We start from the raw sequence: 19,706 nt of genomic DNA on the forward strand, positions 1-19,706 counted from the left end.
CGGTCAGGAGTTCAAGCAGCCTGGTCAACATGGTGAAAACTTGTCTCTACTAAAAAGGCAAAAATTAGGGAGTATGGTGGCGCACACCTGTAATCCCGGTTACTCAGGAGGCTGAGGTGGAGAATTGCTTGAACCTGGGAGGCAGGGGTTGCAATGAACCGACATCCGCCACTGAACTCCAGCCTGGACGACAGAGCGAGACTCCATCTCAAAAGCAATAATAATAAATTAAAGGAAAAAAAAAATCCAAAGTAGGGTTAGTACAGGAAATTTGGGCCATTCACGAGTAACTCCATATTGAGTGTGTGCCAGGCACAGTCCTAGGCAGTGGGGTCCAGGGGACCTCGCTCTCATTGAAGCGAGGCTGGGGAGGGGCTGGAGCTGGGAGTCACGGAGAGATCAGGGACCAGCGCGTCATGCATGGGAAGAGGGAAGAAAAGGAGCTGGGAGGTCCCTTTAAAAGGCTGGGCCTGGTGGACGGAACTTCGGTGCGACGCTAAAGTGTGCGCCCGGGAGGATGAGTAGGCTACACCCGGAAGTGTCTTCAGGGAGAGGAAGCTGGCGGCCTCACTGCTATGGGCCGCAACAAGAAGAAGAAGCGAGATGGTGACGACCGGCGGCCCAGGCTCGTTCTTAGCTTCGACGAGGAGAAGAGGCGGTGAGTGGCAAAGCCGGACCGGACTCCCCTCGAGCTGTTCTTCGCGGCCAAGGCCAGGTCTGGGGCCGAGCACGCTCCCGCCGAGGGCTCTTCCGGTCCCGCCCCCTGGCGTGGCTAGAGAACCCCGCTCGGCCTCCCAGCCCGCGTTCCCGCTTCTCCCTTCTCGGCCGCCACCTTCTCCCTTCTTGACCTCCCCACCTCGCCTAGTGTCTCTGCGCCGCCAGATAGCCGGAAGCTCGGGTCTCAGAGCAGTGGCTTCGACCACCCTAGCCCAGCCCAGTCCATCGGTCCGGCACACAGCAGGCGCCCAGCCGTGGTTGATAAATGATGAGCCAATGAAATGAGAGTGGCTTAAGTTCATTCATTCGCTCCCTAGACATTTATTGGGCTCCTTTGGTGTGCCAGGTCCCGTATCAGGAAGCGGAACCTCTGAGCCTCAGCGTCTGGCCAGACAAATAAATGGCACATGGTAGCGGGTCAGCGAAAAGCCCAGTGCTGGACCGTGGGATAAAATGGGAACAGAGCAGCTAGCTCTGTGGAGATGAGAAGGGGCTGAGATCAGACCGAGAGAAGGAGGTAGGGAAATGCTGGGCATCATCAGGAAACTCCTAGCGTGCATCAACAGGCCCTACAGGCGAGTTTAGGGTCAGGTGTCCTGGGGACATGGGTGTTGGTCCAGTGCAGGGTTTCCGAAGGTCTGGATGGTGGTGGCCCTGAAAACCCTGTTGAGAGAGTAATGAGGTTTGCAGGTGTGGAAGGGGTTACCTCATGTACTGTGTGTGGCCCCCCCCACACCCGCCCCACAGCCTGGCCCTGTTGCCTGAACCTGAGATCCCTGGAGAGTATTGAGTGGAAAGAGGCAGTATCTCCCTTATTTTCCTAAATGTATCCTTTCTCTAACCTTGGGCAAGTAACCTAGACTCTGTGACTCAACGTTCCCATCTGTAAAATGGAGATTGATACCCACTGCACAGATTGTTGTGAGGGTTTTTTGTTTGTTTGTTTTTGAGACGGAGTCTGCGTCGTCCAGGCTGGAGTGCAGTGGCGTGATCTCAGCTCACTGCAACGTCCGCCTCCCAGGTTCAAGCAATTCTCCCCGCTCAGCCTCCCAAGTAGCTGGGACTACAGGCATGCGCCACCAAGCCCAGCTAATTTTTGTGTTTTTAGTAGACACGGAGTTTCACCATGTTTGCCAGGCTGGTGGCCTCATGTGATCTGCCTGGCCTCGACCTTCCAAAGTACTGGGATTACAGGCGTGAGCCACCATGCCTGGCCATTGTTGTGAAGGTTAAATGAGCTAATACTTACACTTTTTTGGAATGGTGCCTAGCACATAGTGAGCGCGGCATTAGCCATTTTTCTCCTAGAGCGAGCCCTTCTCTCCTTGTATAATGACTCTCCTGTCTCTGCCGGCTTCCTTCCTGTAGGGAGTACCTGACAGGCTTCCACAAGCGGAAGGTCGAGCGAAAGAAGGCAGCCATTGAGGAGATTAAGCAGCGGCTGAAAGAGGAGCAGAGGAAGCTTCGGGAGGAGGTGCGCAGGGGGAAGGTGGGAGGGAGGTCTTTGATTCTTAGGGCACTTGCAGCCTTGGATTTCCCTAATAGAGGCAGCTGCTGGCATGGGGCGGTGTGTGTGTGGGCAGGACTGGGGAATAGTTTATACAGGTGGAGAGACTCTGTGGGCCCGGGTCTGGGAGTGATGGAAGATGGAGTCTCCTCCTGATCTTGCAGAATGGATCATGGTCTCCCTCACCCTGGGGGTGATTAATACCCCAGCCTGAGGTTGGACTGAGAGGCCATACTCACTGTGTTCTCTGCCCGTGTGGTTTCAGCGCCACCAGGAATACTTGAAGATGCTGGCAGAGAGAGAAGAGGCTCTGGGTAAGTGGCATGCTTGGCCTGACCTGGAGAACAGCTGACGGGCCTGGTTTATACCCTTGGTGTGTGGAAGGGATAGAAGCTGACCTCCTTGGCCCTAGGGATCTTGGGGGGTACCCTGGGGCCAGGGGTGGTCCTAAGCACCTCTAAGTGCAAGTGGAACAGAGACCAGGAGAAGGAGTCCCAAACCCCATGGTTAACCAAGCCTGAGCAGAGAGCCCAGTTTTTAAGGATGGAAAGGACTAGGGGTGGAGGGGAGGGACAGCAGTAGCTGTCACAGAGGGTTTGTCTGACATGGGGACCAGCTAGAGCATGAAGGAAACGGGATCATTCACAACATTCATCCACAGACCAGGCTCTACAGCCAGTGACCTTGTGGATGCGCTCCACGTCCACAGAGTAGAGGGGGCATTGCACTCCAGGGCGGGAGGGAGGCTGGAGCCTGGTCACTCGTTCCCGTGGCTGAGGCCAGGTCTGTGTCCACCCCCACAGAGGAGGCAGATGAGCTGGACCGGTTGGTGACAGCAAAGACGGAGTCGGTGCAGTATGACCACCCCAACCACACAGTCACCGTGACCACCATCAGTGACCTGGACCTCTCGGGGGCCCGGCTGCTCGGGCTGACCCCACCTGAGGTGGGTCCCAGTCTCAGCCCTGGGAGGAAGGGGCTTGGGGGCAGACCAGCTTGTCAGGGTTGCTCAGTGCTGGCCCATGTCATGGGTATCCCACTGCCAGCCCTGGGAAGAAGGGGCGTGGGGGCAGACTGGCTTGTCGGGGTTGCTCAGTGCTGGCCCATGTTGTGGGTACCCCACTGCCGGGGCTCCTTCCCTTTGGACCCTTCATTCCCTGCTTCCGGGGTGCTGCAAAGACCAGCCCCACTGCTGAGCGGCTGAGGAGCTTGGGCAGGCTCCTTCACCTTGCCTGCTTCCCTTTCTCCATCAGTGAACTGGGGGTTGCTGATGATGGCACCTGCCTTGTGGGATTGGTATGAGGGTGAAAGTGGTTAATCCATGTGAGTCACCTGGCACAGTGCCCAGCCCTGTCATAAGTGCTTCACAAAAGGTAGCCGTTTGTTGTGATCGTTCCCTTTGTGCGATTCGCAGCCCTGGCGCGTCTGTGTGCACTAAGTGGGTTTTCAACCTGTGTTTTGTGAATCATGAGTAGGTTGCAACCAGCATAAAAAAATATATAATTGAAAATATCCGAAAGGGTCATGTTAAATATTGTTTCATGAGACAGCTGTTTCCACTGGAGTTGTATCTGGGTGTGCCTAAGGATTTATGGACATATATGCACACAGTTACAATATAAAACACATTTCCTTGTGTGGGTTACTGTGTTCTTAAGTCCTGGAGCCACTCCCCTATCACATCCATACTGATCTCAGGGCCAGGCATGGTGGCTCACGCCTGTAATCCCGGCATTTTGGGAGGCCAAGGCGGGCATATCACCTGGGGTCAGGAGTTTGAGACCAGCCTGGCCAACATGGTGAAACCCCGTCTCTACTAAAAGTACAAAAATTAGCCAGGGGGCCAGGCGCAGTGGCTCATGCCTGTAATCCCAGCACTTTGGGAGGCCGAGGCGGGCGAATCACCTGAGGTTGGGAGTTCGAGACCAGCCTGACCAACATGGAGAAACCCTGTCTCTACTAAAAATACAAAATTAGCTGGGTGTGGTGGCAGATGCCTGTAATCCCAGCTACTCGGGAGGCTGAAGCAGGAGAATAGCTTGAACCTGGGAGGTGGAGGTTGTGGTGAGCCGAGATCGTGCCATTGCACTCCAGCCTGGGGAAAAAGAGCAAAACTCCGTCTCAAAAAAAACTTAGCCAGGCGTGGTGGCATGCGCCTGTAATCCCAGCTACTCGGGAGGCTGAGGCAGGAGAATTGCTTGAACTCAGGAGGCGCAGGTTGCAGTGAGCCAAGATTGTGCCACTGCACTCTAGCCTGGGTGACAGAGCGAGACACCATCTCAAAAAACAAAACAAAACAAAACCATACTGATCTCACACCGGTCTTTCATTTTATGCTCACTATTCTGCAAGTTCTGATACAAAGACAAGTCTTGTCCCCGTTTTGCTAGGATTTTCATTCCTGAATGTTTAAGTATGTCCTGGAAGCTTCTAGGGGCAGGAAAGGGTTTGGAAACAGACCTTCCCCTGTGTAATCCTTGCTTTAGGGCAGATAGACTGTTCTTCCATCCGAAGCCTTCTCTAGTCCCAACCCAGGCCTGTGATGCAGCAGGGCGCGCCACCACTTGCCAGAGCCATGGTGGCTCGGGGTGCCCAGCCCAGGTCCCCCCAGCTACTGCTCCATGTAAGTCATTGTCTTGTGCCTCTTTAGGGAGGGGCTGGAGACGGGTCTGAGGAGGAGGCGTCATCTACAGAGAAACCAACCAAAGCCTTGCCCAGGAAGTCCAGAGACCCCCTGCTCTCTCAGCGGTGAGTCTTGGCCTGCTGCCTCCCCGGTCCCACCCCTCCTGGCTGGCAGTAGTGACCTGGCCCTTAGGGTGGTGTGGAGCAGGTGTAGGGCCCGGAGCAGCCCTCTGCTTTGCCTGTCCAGTGATCCTCTGCCTCTCCTCATTGCCCCGTCCTGTCCCACCCACCCCTGATAGTGTCTGACCTCCAGTGCTTTTCCTGCCTGGGTGAAGGGCCTGTGTCTCTGAGCTGAGTTGCTGGCAGGCACTCTGGAGGTAGAGCAGGCCAACTCTGGCATGAACTTGGCGGTCCTGGCATTCGCAACCTGTCCTGACATCCCCTCCGTGAGCCAGGTGGTGAGTCACCCCACAATGCAATCTTAAACTGAGGCTTTCTGCCCTCCCCTAGGATCTCCGCCCTCACAGCATCACTGCATGCACACAGCCGCAAAAAGGTCAAGAGGAAACATCCCCGACGGGCCCAGGACTCCAAAAAGCCCCCAAGGGCCACTCGAACCAGCAAGGCCCAGCGCCGCCGTCTCACAGGCAAAGCGCGGCACAGCGGGGAGTGAGACCGAGAACGAAGCGGTGCCCCAGTCTAGGCTGCAGGGACCTGTCCTTGCTCAGCTTGGCTGTCCCTGTAGCCCAGCCTGCACCTAGGTAATGACTGCACAGCTCAAGGTTGGGAAGCCAGGACCTCTCTGGCCTGGGGCCAGCTGCCTTTGCCTGGGGTTTGAATTCCGGAAGGAGCAGGCAGCTGAGAGCAGGCCTCCCCCAGGAAGAGCCTTCAGAGCCACGTGGGGGCATCTTCCCAAATGTGCACCCCACCTGGCGCTCATCAGATTTGTGGAACTCATCAGAGATTTGTGCGCTTGTGATTTGTTTGTCCTTGATACCACGCACAAGGGCAGGTTTTTGGGGTGGTGGAAATGGCCAGGGCCCATGGGTCTGTCTCCAGCAGTTAGCCCTGTGGCTGCAATAAAGTACAGTTCTCCCTGTGTTAAGATCCTAACCAGGGTTAAGGATCAGTGTGTCCGTTGCTAGAATCCAGAGCCCACCTGCTGCTCTGAAAAGCAGGCTCCTGAGGCCAGTGGGGGAGCAGTGCCCCCCATGCCCTTCACCGAGGAGCCTCTGTGCCTGTCCCTTGTCCTCGGCCCCAGGAGTCTCCTCAACTGACACTGAAGTGGTGGAAGCAGTTGAGTCCCAGGTCATCCCCCATCACCACACTGGGGCAGCGTCCCCAGGCTTCCAGCAGCTCCCAGGTGGGTCCCAACGTGGAAGGATTAATTAATTCTTTCTAAAGCAGTTGCAGCCGGGCTTGGTGGCTCACGCCTGTAATCCCAGCACTTTGGGAGGCCCAGGCGGGCAGATCACTTAAGGTCGGGAGCTCGAGACCAGCCTGGCCAACATGGTGAAACCCTGTCTCTACTAAAAATGCAAAAATTAGCCAGGTGTGGTGGCACACGCGTGTAATCCCAGCTACTTGGGAGGCTGAGGTGGAAGAATCACTTGAACCCTGGAGGCGGAGGCTGCAGTGAGCCGAGATCACGCCATTGCACTCCAGCCTGGGCAACGTTGTGACCTTGTCTCAAAAAAAAACTAAAAAATAAAGCAGTTGCATCTTGACTCGTACAAAAGTAGCCCCCACCAGAGTAGACCCTGCGGGTGCCAGCTAGAACTCCACAAGGGGCCATGTCTTCACACTCCTTCCACATGGATGAGTTGATGGAAACCCTGTCCCTTCCTTGTCCCAGCTTGTCAGTCCTGGGCAGGAGAGAATTTCAGGTTGTGCCTTGGTTAGAGGAGCTGTGTTGGGTCCTAAACACTAGGACCACAAAGGGGAGTGAACTGTGTTCCCAGGGCTTGCTGACGCCCATGGACTATGGAGTCAGGATGACAGGACAGTGCGGTGAGGGGCATCTGCGACAGGACTGCGGGCTCTACCCGCCCTGATGTGGGAGCTCCTGGAGCGGGGGTGAGCAGTGAGCCAGGGTCTGCATGGCTGTCCTCTCTCCACAGCCAACAGCCAGGCCTTGCAGTGGGGCAGGCTTAGTGACTGTGCCTCAGTTATGCTGTACCTGGGAGTGGGCAGGCCCTCTCCCATGTCACCATCAAAACCCACTGATGAAGGCTGGTGGGAGTCTGAGGGCTGCACCTGGGTATGGTGAGTTCCCCTTAGGGATTGTGCTGAGTGCCTTGGCCTGGCCTCTTGGCTCTGCCCACCTGCTCTCCCTGCCACCAAGTTGTCTTCCCCGGGTGGCATGTGCCACTTGGCTGCCTCGTGCCTGGGCACAGTGGTGCCTATTATGGGCCCTCCAGGTGGCTCTGGTGCTCAGCCTGCTGTGAGCAGGAACAGCTGAGTCCCAGGGGTTCTTGCACACAGCAGGGCTCGGGTTTGAATCCAGGCTCTGCTGCTTGGTCGCTGCATGAGCTTCTGCTGTGCTGACCTCTCTGGTTTGTCTCGTCATGTGTAAGGTGACACCAGATACCTACCTCTTAGGGCTGCCCCGAGACTAAAATAAGACCACGTGCATGAACCACTTACCAAAGTGCCTGTTGCTCTCCAGGTGTGCCTACCGCATGTTGCCGCTGCTGTTTCTGCTGGGACGTCTGACTCCAGTTCCTTCTCCCCTCTCCAGTGACAAGGTCATTTACAACTTACATTTACAATTTATAGTGTTTACCAGTATTAAATTCTCAGCCACTCCTTTCCATGTGTGCCTTCATTTCTTCCAGCAGACCAGGGAAGTTGAGTCACAGTGATTTGACCAATTCTAGGATCAGGGTGGTGGATTCAGAGCCCTCTGGAGAACTTGTCTTTTCTCCAGGAGCCCCTCACCATTGCTGTGGAGGCACCTGGGCTCCTTCCTCCTGTCGCTCTCCAGAGTTGGGCCTCTGAGAGATTTATGAAGAAGAGTTAAGTTTAGCTGCATATACTCTAAAACAAAATTGAAAAACAACTGGCTTGTGTAAAAGAGTTCCCAGGTTAACAAAGATGGGAGGTTCCCAGCCTGGAGCTGGGAAGGCTGGAGGCTGGGATGCCGGGCTTCTAACTCTATGCTGTGTTCTATGTTGTGTGCCATTTTCAACACATGTCCCCTGCCTCACAGCACAAGGTGGCTGCTTGAGCTGCAGCCATTATGTCTGCATTTCAGCCAGCAGGAAAGAAAAGGGGATGAAGAAGAACATGCCCCTCCTTTTGAAAACATTTAGGGCCAGGTGTGGTGGCTCACGCCTGTAATCCCAGCACTTTGGGAGGCCAAGGCGGGTGGATCACCTGAGGTCGGGAGTTCGAGACCAGCCTGACCAACATGGAGAAACCCCTGTCTCTACTAAAAATACAAAATTAGCTGGGTGTGGTGGCGCATGCCTGTAATCCCAGCTACTCGAGAGGCTGAGCCAGGAGAATTGCTTGAACCTGGGAGGTGGAGGTTGCGGTGAGCCGAGATCATGCCATTGCACTCCAGCCTTGGCAACAAGTGTGAAACTCCGTCTCAAAAAAAAAAAAAAGAAAAAAAAATTGGCACGTGGCATGTCCTGTTGGCCAGGCAGGAGGCAAAGCATGAGGCAGAGGCAAGGGAGCTCTTAGCTACAAGACAGGCTAGGAACTCTTTATTTATCTTTTGAGATGTAGTTTTGCTCATCATCCAGGCTGGAGTGCAATGGTACAATCTCAGCTCACTGCAACCTCTGCTCCCCGGATTCAAGCAATTCTCCTGCCTCAGCCTCCCCAGTAGCTGGGACTACAGGCACCTGCCACCACGCCTGACTAATTTTTGTGTTTTTAGTAGAGATGGGATTTTGCCATGTTGGTCAGGCTGGTCTCAAACTCTTGACCTCAGGTGATCCACCCACCGTGGCCTCCCAAAGTGCTGGGATTACAGGCATGAGCCACCCTGCCCGGCCAGGAACTCTTCTATTCTGGGAAACCAAGTGCTCAGATGAGAATTGGGGATTGTGTTAGAAAGGAGAGAATGGGGCCTGGCACAGTGGTTCATGCCTGTAATCCCAGCAGTTTGGGAGGCTGAGGCGGGCCAATCACCTGAGATCAGGTGTTTCAGACCAGCCTGGCCAACATGGTGAAACCCGATCTCTACTAAAAATATAAAAATTAGCCAGGTGTGATGGCAGGTGCCTGTAATCCCAGCTACTTGGGAGGCTGAGATGAGAATCACTTGAACCCGAGGGCCAGAGGTTGCAGTGGGCCAAGATCACACCACTGCACTCCGGCCTGGGTGACAACAGCAAGACTCCATCTCAAAAATGAGAGAATGAGGCCAGGCGCAGTGGCTCACACCTGTAATCCCAGCATTTTGGGAGGCCAAGGCGGGCAGATCACGAGGTCAGGAGATCGAGACCATCCTGGCTAACACGGTGAAACCCCATCTCTACTAAAAATACAAAAAATTAGTTGGGCGTGGTGGCGGGCACCTGTAGTCCCAGCTACTCGGGAGGCTGAGGCAGGAGAATGGCATGAACCCGGGAGGTGGAGCTTGCAGTGAGCAGAGATCGCGCCACTGCACTCCAGCCTGGGCAACTGAGTGAGAATCTGTCTCAAAAAAAAAAAAAAAAAAAAAAAAGAGAGAATGGGTGTTGGGGTATAATCAGCAGATTATTTCACAGAAGCCAAATATATAAAGGGCTGTCATGAGGGGATCCATCTGTGTGGAGCTAAAGTCACAGCAGACATTTATCCATCCTCGGTTTCACACCGAGGTCAGGCCCTGTGCTAGTACATGATGAGCTGTGGCCATAGTTACCTGAAGCTGGGCTCAGCCCGTTAAAATAAAACTTCTTTTGGTACGATCTGTTTTGGGGTGGCCTGAGCTCTCCCCAGGGGGGTGAGGTGAGGAACTGTGGGGGCAGGTGTTCTGGGGTCATATAAGCCTCAGCGTCCATCCTTTCCAAGGTCCCAGTGGTGCTGACGACCTTGACACCCCCAGGTTTGAGCCATTGACCTTCCTTTGGCTTGCAGGTGGCTCTGGTGAGGGGCTTCAGTTCCTCCTGAGCTTAGAGAGCTCACTGCCTGCTCCCTTGTGAGGACTGCTAGAAATGCCCGCCTTGTTCTGAGCTAGCATCGGCCTCCCCCAGACACCTTCAGAGGTTTGCAGGCTGTTCTCAGCCCTTCTCACTCTCCTCACCTTTGAGCCACCTCCAAGGAGAAGCCTTCTCTGCCTTCCTCCTTTCTCCACCTGACCTCCCATGATAGTAGGTGTTTCCTTCTTTTAAACACTGAACACAGTGAATCCTGGTTTGTCCCTCGAACCAGACCAGAGCTTTCTGAGTGAGAAATTGTATCTTAGTCATTTCTGTTTCTGCTCTGGGCACAAGCTTGTGTCAATGTAGGTTCTCAGCCAATCCTGTCTGAATCCAACCCCCAGGTGATCCCCAACAACTCTCAAAATAATCTAAGATTTCTGTGACCCTAGTGCCAAGCTCACCTGCCTGCAAGTGTCTGAATCTAGTTTACCTTCCCTATCTCATCACTGCACCCATCTCTCCTGGACTCCTGCTGCAGCCTTCCTCCCTGTCCAGTGAATTTCGCCCTCCTCCTCCCATCCCAGTCGCCACAATTGGCAAATATCAACCAAAAGGAAAAAAGATGGGAAACAACTTTTTTTTTTTTTTTTTTTTAAGGCGGAGTCTCACTCTGTCGCCCAGGCTGGAGTGCAGTGCTGTGATTTCGGCTCACTGCAACCTCCGCCTCCCGGGTTCAAGCGATGCTCCTGCCTCAGCCTTCTGAGTAGCTGAGACTACAGGCGCACACCACCACGCCAGGCTTTTTTTTTTTTTCTTTCTTTTTTATACAAGAGTTTTGCTCTGTCGCCCAGGCTGGAGTGCAATGGCGCTATCTCAGCTCACTGCAACCTCCGCCTCCTTGGTAAGAAAACTGTCATGACAGAGAGGTTAAGACTCTAGTCCAAGGTCTGTGCTAAAGCCAGCCCAGCGGACTGTCGCCAGAATGAACCAACGGGAAAGAGGTCAGAAGGAGCCAGATCCGCCAGTGCCAGCCCTCTCCAGGGCTCCCTGGGGACCCCCAGCGGGCAAGGGCTGCAGGCGGCCCAGGCTAAACGTGCAGCGAGTCCCGCTCTCAGAGGTATCCGTGCCCCGCCTGCCTCCGCCCCGCCCCTTGTTCTGGCTTGTCCAGTCCCACAGAGTCCCACAGTCTTCATGTAAATGAGGCACCCAGAGAGAGCCTATGCGAGCGTGGCAGGGGCGTGGCCTTCCTTCCACCTCCCGAGCATCGCTCTGATTCATTGTTAAAATAAAGAGGCCATGACCCTGGCACTCCCACCCCGGCAGCCCCTGTGCGTGGAAACCCAGCCAAGGTTAGCACTGGGCCTCAGAAAAGAGGAGCTGGTAGGGGGAGGCCTACGGGAGGGGTAGGGGTCGAGGGATCCGGGGAGGAACTGGCTGAATGCCTGGATGGAGAGGGTCCCGGGTCCATTCTCTGGGTGGGGCATGTGTAGCTGCTTAAGGTTTTGATTATTATATCCACATCTCAAGTGCATTTTAGAGAAGGATTCTGCCTATTGGTTGTGGGTAGGGGAGGAAACGGGGGCAGCGAGGGGCACGTGGAGTAGAGCCCCCTACCCACCCCCAGGAAAATGAGCGGCGTTCTCCTGCTAGGCGACGCTCCTTTATGTGGCCAGACCAGGAGAGAAACGCCCAGGACGGGCGGGGCCGATGCGCCCCTCTTCCACCACCAGGAGTCGGGAGGACGACCGCCCGGGGAGGATCAGAGACCCTGGGGCCACGGAAGGACCAGTGGGTAGCCCTCTCCCCACCGTGCCTTGCTGTCGCCCCCACCGCATTCCCTTCTCCAGGTCTGATGATGGAGGAGCCTTGGCCCTGGCTGTCCCAGGGGAGGAGGTGAAATTCCTCAGCTCTCCACCAAGATTGGCCACAAAAGCCTGATCCCCTGGAACACAGCAGGTGAGGATGGATGTGGGCAGGTGACCTGGGGGCACCAAAAGCTGCAGGTGTTTTGGGATGTTGGGTTCCTCCCACCCCCCACCCTCCCCCTGGGGCTCTGTGTGAGTGGGGAGGGCATCTTTAAGTGATTCTCCTGACCCAGCTCCACTCCAGGGCATGGATGTTGGTGGCCTTAGGGGCACCCAGAAAGGAGAACCCTTGCACAAGTAAGATACCAGGGCGGCCGGGCGCGGTGGCTCACGCCTGTAATCCCAGCACTTTGGGAGGTCGAGGTGGGTGGATCACAAGGTCAGGAGTTCGAGACCAGCCTGGCCAATATGGTGAAACCTCGTCTCTACCAAAAATACAAAAAAATTATCCGGGCATGGTGGCACATGCCTGTAATCCCAGCTATTTGGGAGGCTGCGGCAGGAGAATTGCTTGAATCCGGGAGGCAGAGGTTGCAGTGAGCCGAGATCGCACCACTGCACTCCAGCCTGGGTGATAGACCGAGATTCTGTCTCAAAAAAAAAAAAAAGACACCAGGGTTTCAGAAGGGTGTGATGCTTCACACCTGTAATCCCAGCACTTTGAGGGAAGGAGGAGGATTACTTGAGGTCAGGAGTTCAGGAGTTCAAAACCAGCCTGGGTAACACTGCAAGAGCCTTTTTTTTTTTTTTTTTTTTTTTTTTTTTTTTTTTTTTTTTTTTGAGACACACTGTTGCCCAGGCTGGAGTGCAGCGGGGCGATCTTAGCTCCACTGCAACCTCCACCTCCTGGGTTCAAGCAATTCTCTTGCCCCAGCCTCTTGAGTAGCTGGGATTACAGGCATGCGCACCACGCCCAGCTAATTTTTATAGTTTTAGTAGAGACAGGGTTTCATCATGTTGACCGGGCTGGTCTTGAATTCCTGGCCTCAAGTGATCTGCCTGCCTCAGCCTCCCAAAGTGCTGGGATTATAGGCGTGAGCCACCGCACCTGGCCAAGAGCCCATTTTTACAAAATAAAAAAGAAAAAAATTAGCTGGGCGTGGTGGCGTACACCTGTAGTCCCAGTTACTCAGTCCCAGAGACTGAGGCAGGAGAATCATTTGAGCCCGGGAGTTTGAGGTTGCAAGGAGCTATGATCGAGCCACTGCACTCCAGCCTGGGTGACAGAGCAAGACCCTGCCCCCACCTCCCCAAAAAAGACATTAGGGGCCGGGTGCAGTGGCTCACACCTGTAATCCCAGCATTTTGGGAGGCCGAAGGGGGCGGATCACCTGAGGTCAGGAGTTCACCTGGCCAACAAGGCGAAACCCTGTTGCTACTAAAAATACAAAAATTAGCCAGGCATGATGGTGCATGCCTGTGATCCCAGATACTACTGGGGAGGCTGAGGTAGAATTGCTTGAACCCAGGAGGCGGAGGTTGCAGTGAGCCGAGTGAGCCAAGATCACATCACGGCACTCCAGCCTAGGTGACAGAGAGAGACTTCGTCTCAAAAAAACAAAACAAAACAAAACAAAAACACATTAGGATTTCTTTTTGGCTAAGTTCTGCCACAAACTTGCTGTGTGACTTTAGGCTGTTCACGTTTGTCAAAGACGTCGTCCTCAACTCTGAAAATACCTGGCCAGCTTTTTGCCTCCCTCGCTGTGCTTCCCAAGGGACCTGTGCGAGTTGGCAGTATGATCCAGTGCTCCTCACTTCCACCTCTGAGAGAGCAGGGACACACACAGCCCTGGATTTGAATCAGCCACTGCGACCTTCAGTGACCGAAGGAACCTCTCTGAGCCTTAGTTGCCTGATCTAAAATTGGCATTAATTTGATCTACAATGCAGCTATAAGACAAGGACACTCAAACTTTGGGGCGCACTAGAATCACCTGGGGAATCACTTTTTTTTTTTTTAAGACAGAGTCTCACTCTTGTCACCCAGGCTGGAGTACAGTGGCGCAATCTCGGCTCACTGCAACCTCCACCTCCTGGGTTCAAGTGATTCTCCTGCCTCAGCCTCCCGAGTAACTGGGACTACAGGTACATACCACCATGCCTGGCTAATTTTGTATTTTTTGTAGAGACAGGGTTTGGCAATATTGGCCAGGCTGGTCTCAAACTCCTGACCTCAGGTGATCTGCCCGCCTCGGCCTCCCAAAGTGCTGGGATTATAGGCGTGAGCCACTGCGCCTGGCCAGGAATCGCTTCTTTATTTTCATTTTTATTTATTTATTTATTTATTTATTTATTTTGAGATGGAGTCTCGCTCTGTTGCTCAGTCTGGAGTGAAGTGGCGTGCTCTCTGCTCACTGCTACCTCTGCCTCCCAGGTTCAAGCGATTCTCGTGCCTCAGCCTCCCAAGTAGCTGGGACTACAGGTGCGTGCTACCATGCCCAGCTAATTTTTGTATTTAGTAGAGGCGGGGTTTCACCATGTTGGCCAGGCTGGTCTTGAACTCCTGGCCTCAAGTGATCTGCCTGCCTCAGCCTCCCAAAGTGCTGGGATTACAGGCGTGAGCCACCGCCCCCAGCTGGAATCACTTCTTTAACATGCACAGCCCCAGACCTCAGTCTCTTGGAGATTCTAACTGGGTGAATTGGGAGAGAGAAAGCGGAATCTAGATTTTTTTTTTTTTTTTTTTGAGATGTGGTCTTGCTATGTTGCCTAGGCTGGAGTGCTGTAACTATTCACAGGTGCAGTTATAGCACACTACCACCTCAAACTCCTGGGCTCAAGAGATCCTCCCACCTCTGCCTCCCGAGTAGCTTGGACTGCAGGTGCACACCATCTTACCCAGCTGAAATCTGCTTTTTTTTTTTTTTTTCAGTGCAGTGGCACAGTCATGGCTCACTGCAGCCTCGACCTCCCAGACTCAGGTGATCCTCCCAACTTCAGCCTCCTGAGTAGCAGGGACCACAGGCCTCCACCACCTTGCCCAGCTAATTTTTGTATTTTTTGTAGAGACGGAGTTTCGCCAGTTGCCCAGGATGGTCTTGAACTCTTGGGCTCAAATGATCCGCCGCCCGCAATGGGCCCAGCTGGAATCTGCACTTTTTTGTTTTTTGTTTTGAGATGAAGTCTCACTCTGTCGCCCAGGCTGGAGTGCAATGGCGCAATCTTGGCTCACTGCAACCTCCGCCTCCTGGGTTCAAGCCATTCTCCTGCTTCAGGCTCCCAAGTAGCTGGGATTACAGGCACGTGCCATCACACTTGGCTGATTTTTGTATTTTTAGTAGAGACGGGGTTTTACCATATTGGCCAGGCTGGTCTCGAACTCCTGACCTCAAGTGATCGGCCCACCTCGGCCTCCCAAAGTGCTGGGATTACAGGCATCAGCCACTGTGCCTGGCCTGGTATCTGCATTTTTATGAACAGCCCAGGAGGGTGTAATGCAGAGTCCTTGGCGTGCACTTTCAGCAACACTGCAGTAAGGACGAGAAATCGCACATCAAATGCTGGCAGAGTGCCTGGTGCTTAGTAGGTGCTTAGTGAGTGTTTGTTGAGTGAATAAATGAACAGGAATGGATGGAGAACAGGAACCCAAAGGAATGGATGAGTAACCTTATTTCCTTGGTCCTTGTCTGGAAACTGGGGCAACTGGGGCTGGGGTTCAGGTGAGTGGCCAGCCAGTCATCTGGTCTTTGCCTCCCCCTCATTTTTGCCAGGCCTCACATAGACGGTCAGCCATTGGATCATAGGAACTGCCCTGGCCTGACTCACCCAATATGGAGGAGGTGCCTGGGGATGCCCTGTGTGAACACTTTGAGGCCAACATACTTACCCAGAACCGCTGTCAGAACTGCTTCCACCCTGAGGAGGCCCATGGAGCAAGATACCAGGTGGGCCAGTTTTCCACGTGGTTGGGGTGGTTTGTGATGGGGGCATGGGTGAAGGACTGGGCCTGTGGTGTCCGCTCACTCGCAGTTGAACCCAGATGCTGGACTTCCTCCTGTCCAGAGCCTCGGTTTTCCCACATTGCAGGGAAGTGGTTGAACCATGTGAATGTTTCACAATCTTCAGTCACTTTCCTCCTGCTTATATGATACGATTGTTACCATAGCCTCATCTAATCTGTTACTTACTTTGTTATTCTTTAAATCAACATCTTTTTCCCCTTCTATTGAAACAAAACTTCACATCATCAACACAAGTAGAAAACTAGAATTACTTCCTGTTAAGAAGGAGAGGTTAAGAAGAAAGGTAGAGGCTGGGCGCGGTGGCTCACGCCTGTAATCCCAGCACTTTGGGAGGCCGAGGTGGGTGGATCACCCGAGGTCGGGAGTTTGAAACCAGCCAGGCCAACATGGTGAAAATTAGCTGGGCATGGTGGTGCATGCCTGTAATCCCAGCTACTTGGGAGGCTGAGGCAGGAGAATCACTTGAACCTGGGAGGCGGAGATTGTGGTGAGCCGAGATCGCGCCATTGCACTCCAGCCTGGGCAACAGAATGAAACTGTCTCAAAAAACAAAACAAAACAAAAAAAAGAGAAGAAAGGTAGAAAAAGAAAAAACAAAACAGAAATGTCGTTACACCCTAACTTGAGAGTGTTTTCTTTTTCTTTTTTTTGAGACAGAGTCTCACTCTGTCGCCTGGGCTAGAGTGCAATGGCAATGGTGTGATCTCAGCTCACTGCAATCTCTGCCTCCTAGGTTCAAGCGATCCTCCCGCCTCAGCCTCCCAAGTATTGGGATTACAGGTGCCTGCCACCATGCCCAGCTAATTTTTGTATTTTTAGTAGAAACGGGGTTTCGCCATATTGGCCAGGCTGGTCTTAAACTCCTGACCTCAGGTGATCCACCCGCCTCAGCCTCCCAAAGTGTTGGGATTACAGGCGTGAGCCACTGCGCCCGGCCTCGAGAGTATTTTCTATGGAAGGCTCTGAGCTTGCATCCTGCTGTCTCTTTGTCAAAAAGGGAGATTAGCAGATGTTAGAGAGATGTTAAGAATACACCAGCATCATCTAGAGATTTTCTTTCTCTCTCTCTCTTTTTTTTTTTTTTTTTTTTTTTGGAGATAGGGTCTTTCTCTGTAGCCCAGGCTGGAGTGCAGTGGTCCAACCTATAGTACAGGCTCACTGTAGCCTCGACCTCCCAGGCTCAAATGATCTTCCCACCTTGGCCTCCTGAGTAGCAGGGACTACAGGCACATGCCACCATGGCCAGCTAATTTTCTTGTAAAGATGGGATCTCACTATGTTGCCAGGGCTGGTCTCAAATTCCTGGGCTCAGGTGATCCTCCCGCCTCAACCTCCGTAACTGCAGGGATTACAGGTGTGAGACACTGCACCTGGTCTCAAGATTTTCTTCTTCAAGTTATTGAAGGAGTGAAGAAGAATCATTTTTTTTTTCTTTCTTTTTCATTTGAGACGGAGTCTCTCTCTGTCGCCAGGCTAGAGTTCAGTGGCTCAATCTCAGCTCACTGCAACCTCCGTCTCCTGGGTTCAAGCAATTCTCCTGCCTCAGCCTCCTGAGTACCTGGGATTACAGATGCCCACCACCATGCCCAGCTAATTTTTGTATCTTTAGTAGAGACAGGGTTTCACCATGTTGGTCAGTCTGGTCTCGAACTCCTGACCTTGTGATCTGCCTGCCTCGGCTTCCCAAAGTGCTGGGATTACAGGTGTTAGCCACCGCACCCGGCCGAGATTTTCTTCTTCAAGTTATTGAAGGAGTGAAGAAGAGTCCTTTTCTGACTTTGTGATTGATGTAGTCTGCTGCCAAGCCCCCATGCATGTAAACACAGAGCACCTGATACACACGCAATGAGAAACCTGGGACCCATGAACCTCCGAGGGCCCTTCCAACCTTGACCACCATGGCTTCGTCATTCCCATTGGGGTCTGAAGGTCCTCTTTTTTTTTTTTTTTTTTTTTTTTGAGACGGAGTCTTGTTCTGTTGCCCAGGCTGGAGTGCAGTGGTGCGATCTGGGCTCACTGCAAGCTCGGCCTCCCAGGTTTATGCCATTCTCCTGCCTCAGCCTCATGAGTAGCTGGGACTACAGGCACCCGGCACCACGCCCAGCTAATTTTTTGTCTTTTTAGTAGAGACAGGGTTTTCACCATGTTAGCCAGTATGGCCTCGATCTTCCTGACCTCGTTATTCGCCCACCTCGACCTCCCAAAGTGCTGGGATTACAGGCGTGAGCCACCGCGCCCGGCTTCTACTAGTCTTCATACCTCCAATAATAGCTCTCTTGTGCTCACCTGCAAGTTCAGGTTCAGGGAACAGATGCCTGGGAGTCCATCTTTCATGCAAATGACCTTCTTCCAGTGGTTGGGAAGATGGCAAGCATGGAACAGGAGAGCCCTGGATTCAGGCTCATCTGAGTTCTAGTCTCAATCCCACCATTTCCCACCTGAGACCGTGGGTCAGCTCACAAATTCATACATACTGAATAGGTGCTTAAAATGTGCCAGGCATTATGCTAGATGATGGGGAAATCATGATAAATCAGAAAGGCACAGCCAGGCACAGTGACTCACTCCTGTAATCCCAGCACTTTGGGAGGCCAAGGCGGATGGATCACTTGGAGTTGGAGACCATCCTGGCAACATGGCAAAACCCCATCTCTACCAAAAATTTTAAAAATTAGCTGGGCGTAGTGGGATGCGGCTATAGTCTCAGTTACTCAGGAGGCTGAGGTGGAAGAATCACCTGAGACTGGGAGGCGGGGGCTTCAGTGAGCCGTGATCGCATTACTGTATTTCAGCCTGGGTGACAGAGTTGGACCCTGACTCAGAACAGAACAGAACAGAACAGTACAGAAAACAGGGAGAAGGAGGGTAAGGGGGAGGGGAAGGGGGAGGGGAAGGGGGAGAGGGAGGAGGAGAGGAGGAGAGAGGGACACATCCCTGGCTTGTCTTCATGGGGCTTATATTCTAGCAAGAGAAATGCACATGATTATTTAATCTTGGTTGTGATAAATGTATAAAGGAACAGTAAGTGGCATGAAGGTAAAGGATAGGGCATTAGGGAAAGTTTCTCCAAAAAAAAAAATGACATTTCAGCTGCTTGGTAAAGGCTGTGCAGGCATTAGCATTAGTTAGTGAAATTGCAGGAAGAGGAGAGGAAGGAAGGAGAATATGCAAAGGCCAGCCTGGCACGGCAGCTCACGCCTGTAATCCCAGCACTTTGGGAGGAAGTGCTTGGATTGAGGCACTGAAGCAGGAAGATCACTTGAACTCAGGAGTTTGAGACCAGCCTGGGCAGCACAGTGAGACCCCATTTCTACCAAAAAAAAAAAAAAATTAGCGAGGCAGGATGGTGCACACCTGTAGTCCCAGCTAGTCAGAAGGCTGATGTGGGAGGATTACTGGATCCCAGGAGTTCAAGGTTGCAGTGAGCCATGAGCATGCCAATGCACTCCAGCCTGGGCAACAGAATGAGACCTTGTCTCAAAAACAAAACAAACAAACAGGTCAGGTGCAGTGGTTCACGCCTGTAATCTCAGCACTTTACGAGGCCGAGACGGGTGGATCACCTGAGGTCAGGAGTTCAAGACCACCCTGGCCAACATAGTGAAACCCCATCTCTATTAAAAATACACAAATTAGCCACGTGTGGTGGTGGGTGCCTGTAATCCCAGGTACTTAGGAGGCTGAGGCAGGAGAATCTCTTGAACCCAGGAGGCAGAGGTTGCAGTGAGCCAAGATTGCACCACTGTACTCCAGCCTGGGCAACAGAGCGAGAATCCTCTCAAAATAAAACAAACAAACAAAGAATATGCAAAGGCCCTGAGGCAGAAAGGAGGCTGCACATCGGGCTGGAGAGGACAGCAAGAGGGGGGCACAGAGGAGCTATAGGACAAGGATGGAGAATGGGGGGAAGCCTGGTCTCACTGGCCTTGTGCGGCTTTGTGGACATGTT

General features: G+C 53.2%; 2 protein-coding genes across 12 annotated transcripts in view; both read left to right on the forward strand.

The window, feature by feature from the left end:
• The first annotated feature begins 500 nt into the window (after nt 1-500).
• Nucleotides 501-7,659, forward strand: NOL12 (nucleolar protein 12). Of its 4 annotated transcripts, none has more exons than XR_010111787.1 (7): nt 501-658; nt 2,086-2,191; nt 2,490-2,538; nt 3,028-3,170; nt 4,875-4,972; nt 5,357-7,111; nt 7,515-7,659. XR_010111787.1 is itself a non-coding variant. In XM_063603261.1 (6 exons), the coding sequence occupies exons 1-6, from the start codon at nt 576-578 to the stop codon at nt 5,517-5,519; spliced, it is 642 nt and encodes a 213-aa protein (XP_063459331.1). In that variant the 5' UTR covers nt 501-575; the 3' UTR covers nt 5,520-7,659. The 4 variants fall into 4 exon arrangements, 1 of the variants encoding a protein (XP_063459331.1); XR_010111786.1 differs by having other exon boundaries at nt 5,357-6,209; XR_010111785.1 differs by having other exon boundaries at nt 5,357-5,607.
• Nucleotides 7,660-8,436: 777 nt separating this feature from the next.
• TRIOBP (TRIO and F-actin binding protein) overlaps nt 8,437-19,706 on the forward strand; it is an 82,038-nt gene continuing 70,768 nt past the window's right edge. For 2 of the 8 annotated variants that reach the window (XM_063603258.1, XM_063603259.1), the window contains exons 1-3: nt 8,437-11,276; nt 11,775-11,883; nt 15,506-15,679. In XM_063603258.1, coding sequence (XP_063459328.1) covers nt 15,566-15,679 — 114 coding nt within the window. In that variant the 5' untranslated portion in view covers nt 8,437-11,276; nt 11,775-11,883; nt 15,506-15,565. Of the gene's footprint in view, nt 11,277-11,395; nt 11,884-15,505; nt 15,680-19,706 lie in introns of those variants that run through there. The other 6 variants (XM_063603253.1, XM_063603255.1, XM_063603252.1 and 3 more) reach the window with 6 other exon arrangements.

Source organism: Pan paniscus, chromosome 23, assembly GCF_029289425.2.
Source record: "Pan paniscus chromosome 23, NHGRI_mPanPan1-v2.0_pri, whole genome shotgun sequence".
In the NCBI taxonomy this organism is placed as follows: domain Eukaryota; kingdom Metazoa; phylum Chordata; class Mammalia; order Primates; family Hominidae; genus Pan; species Pan paniscus.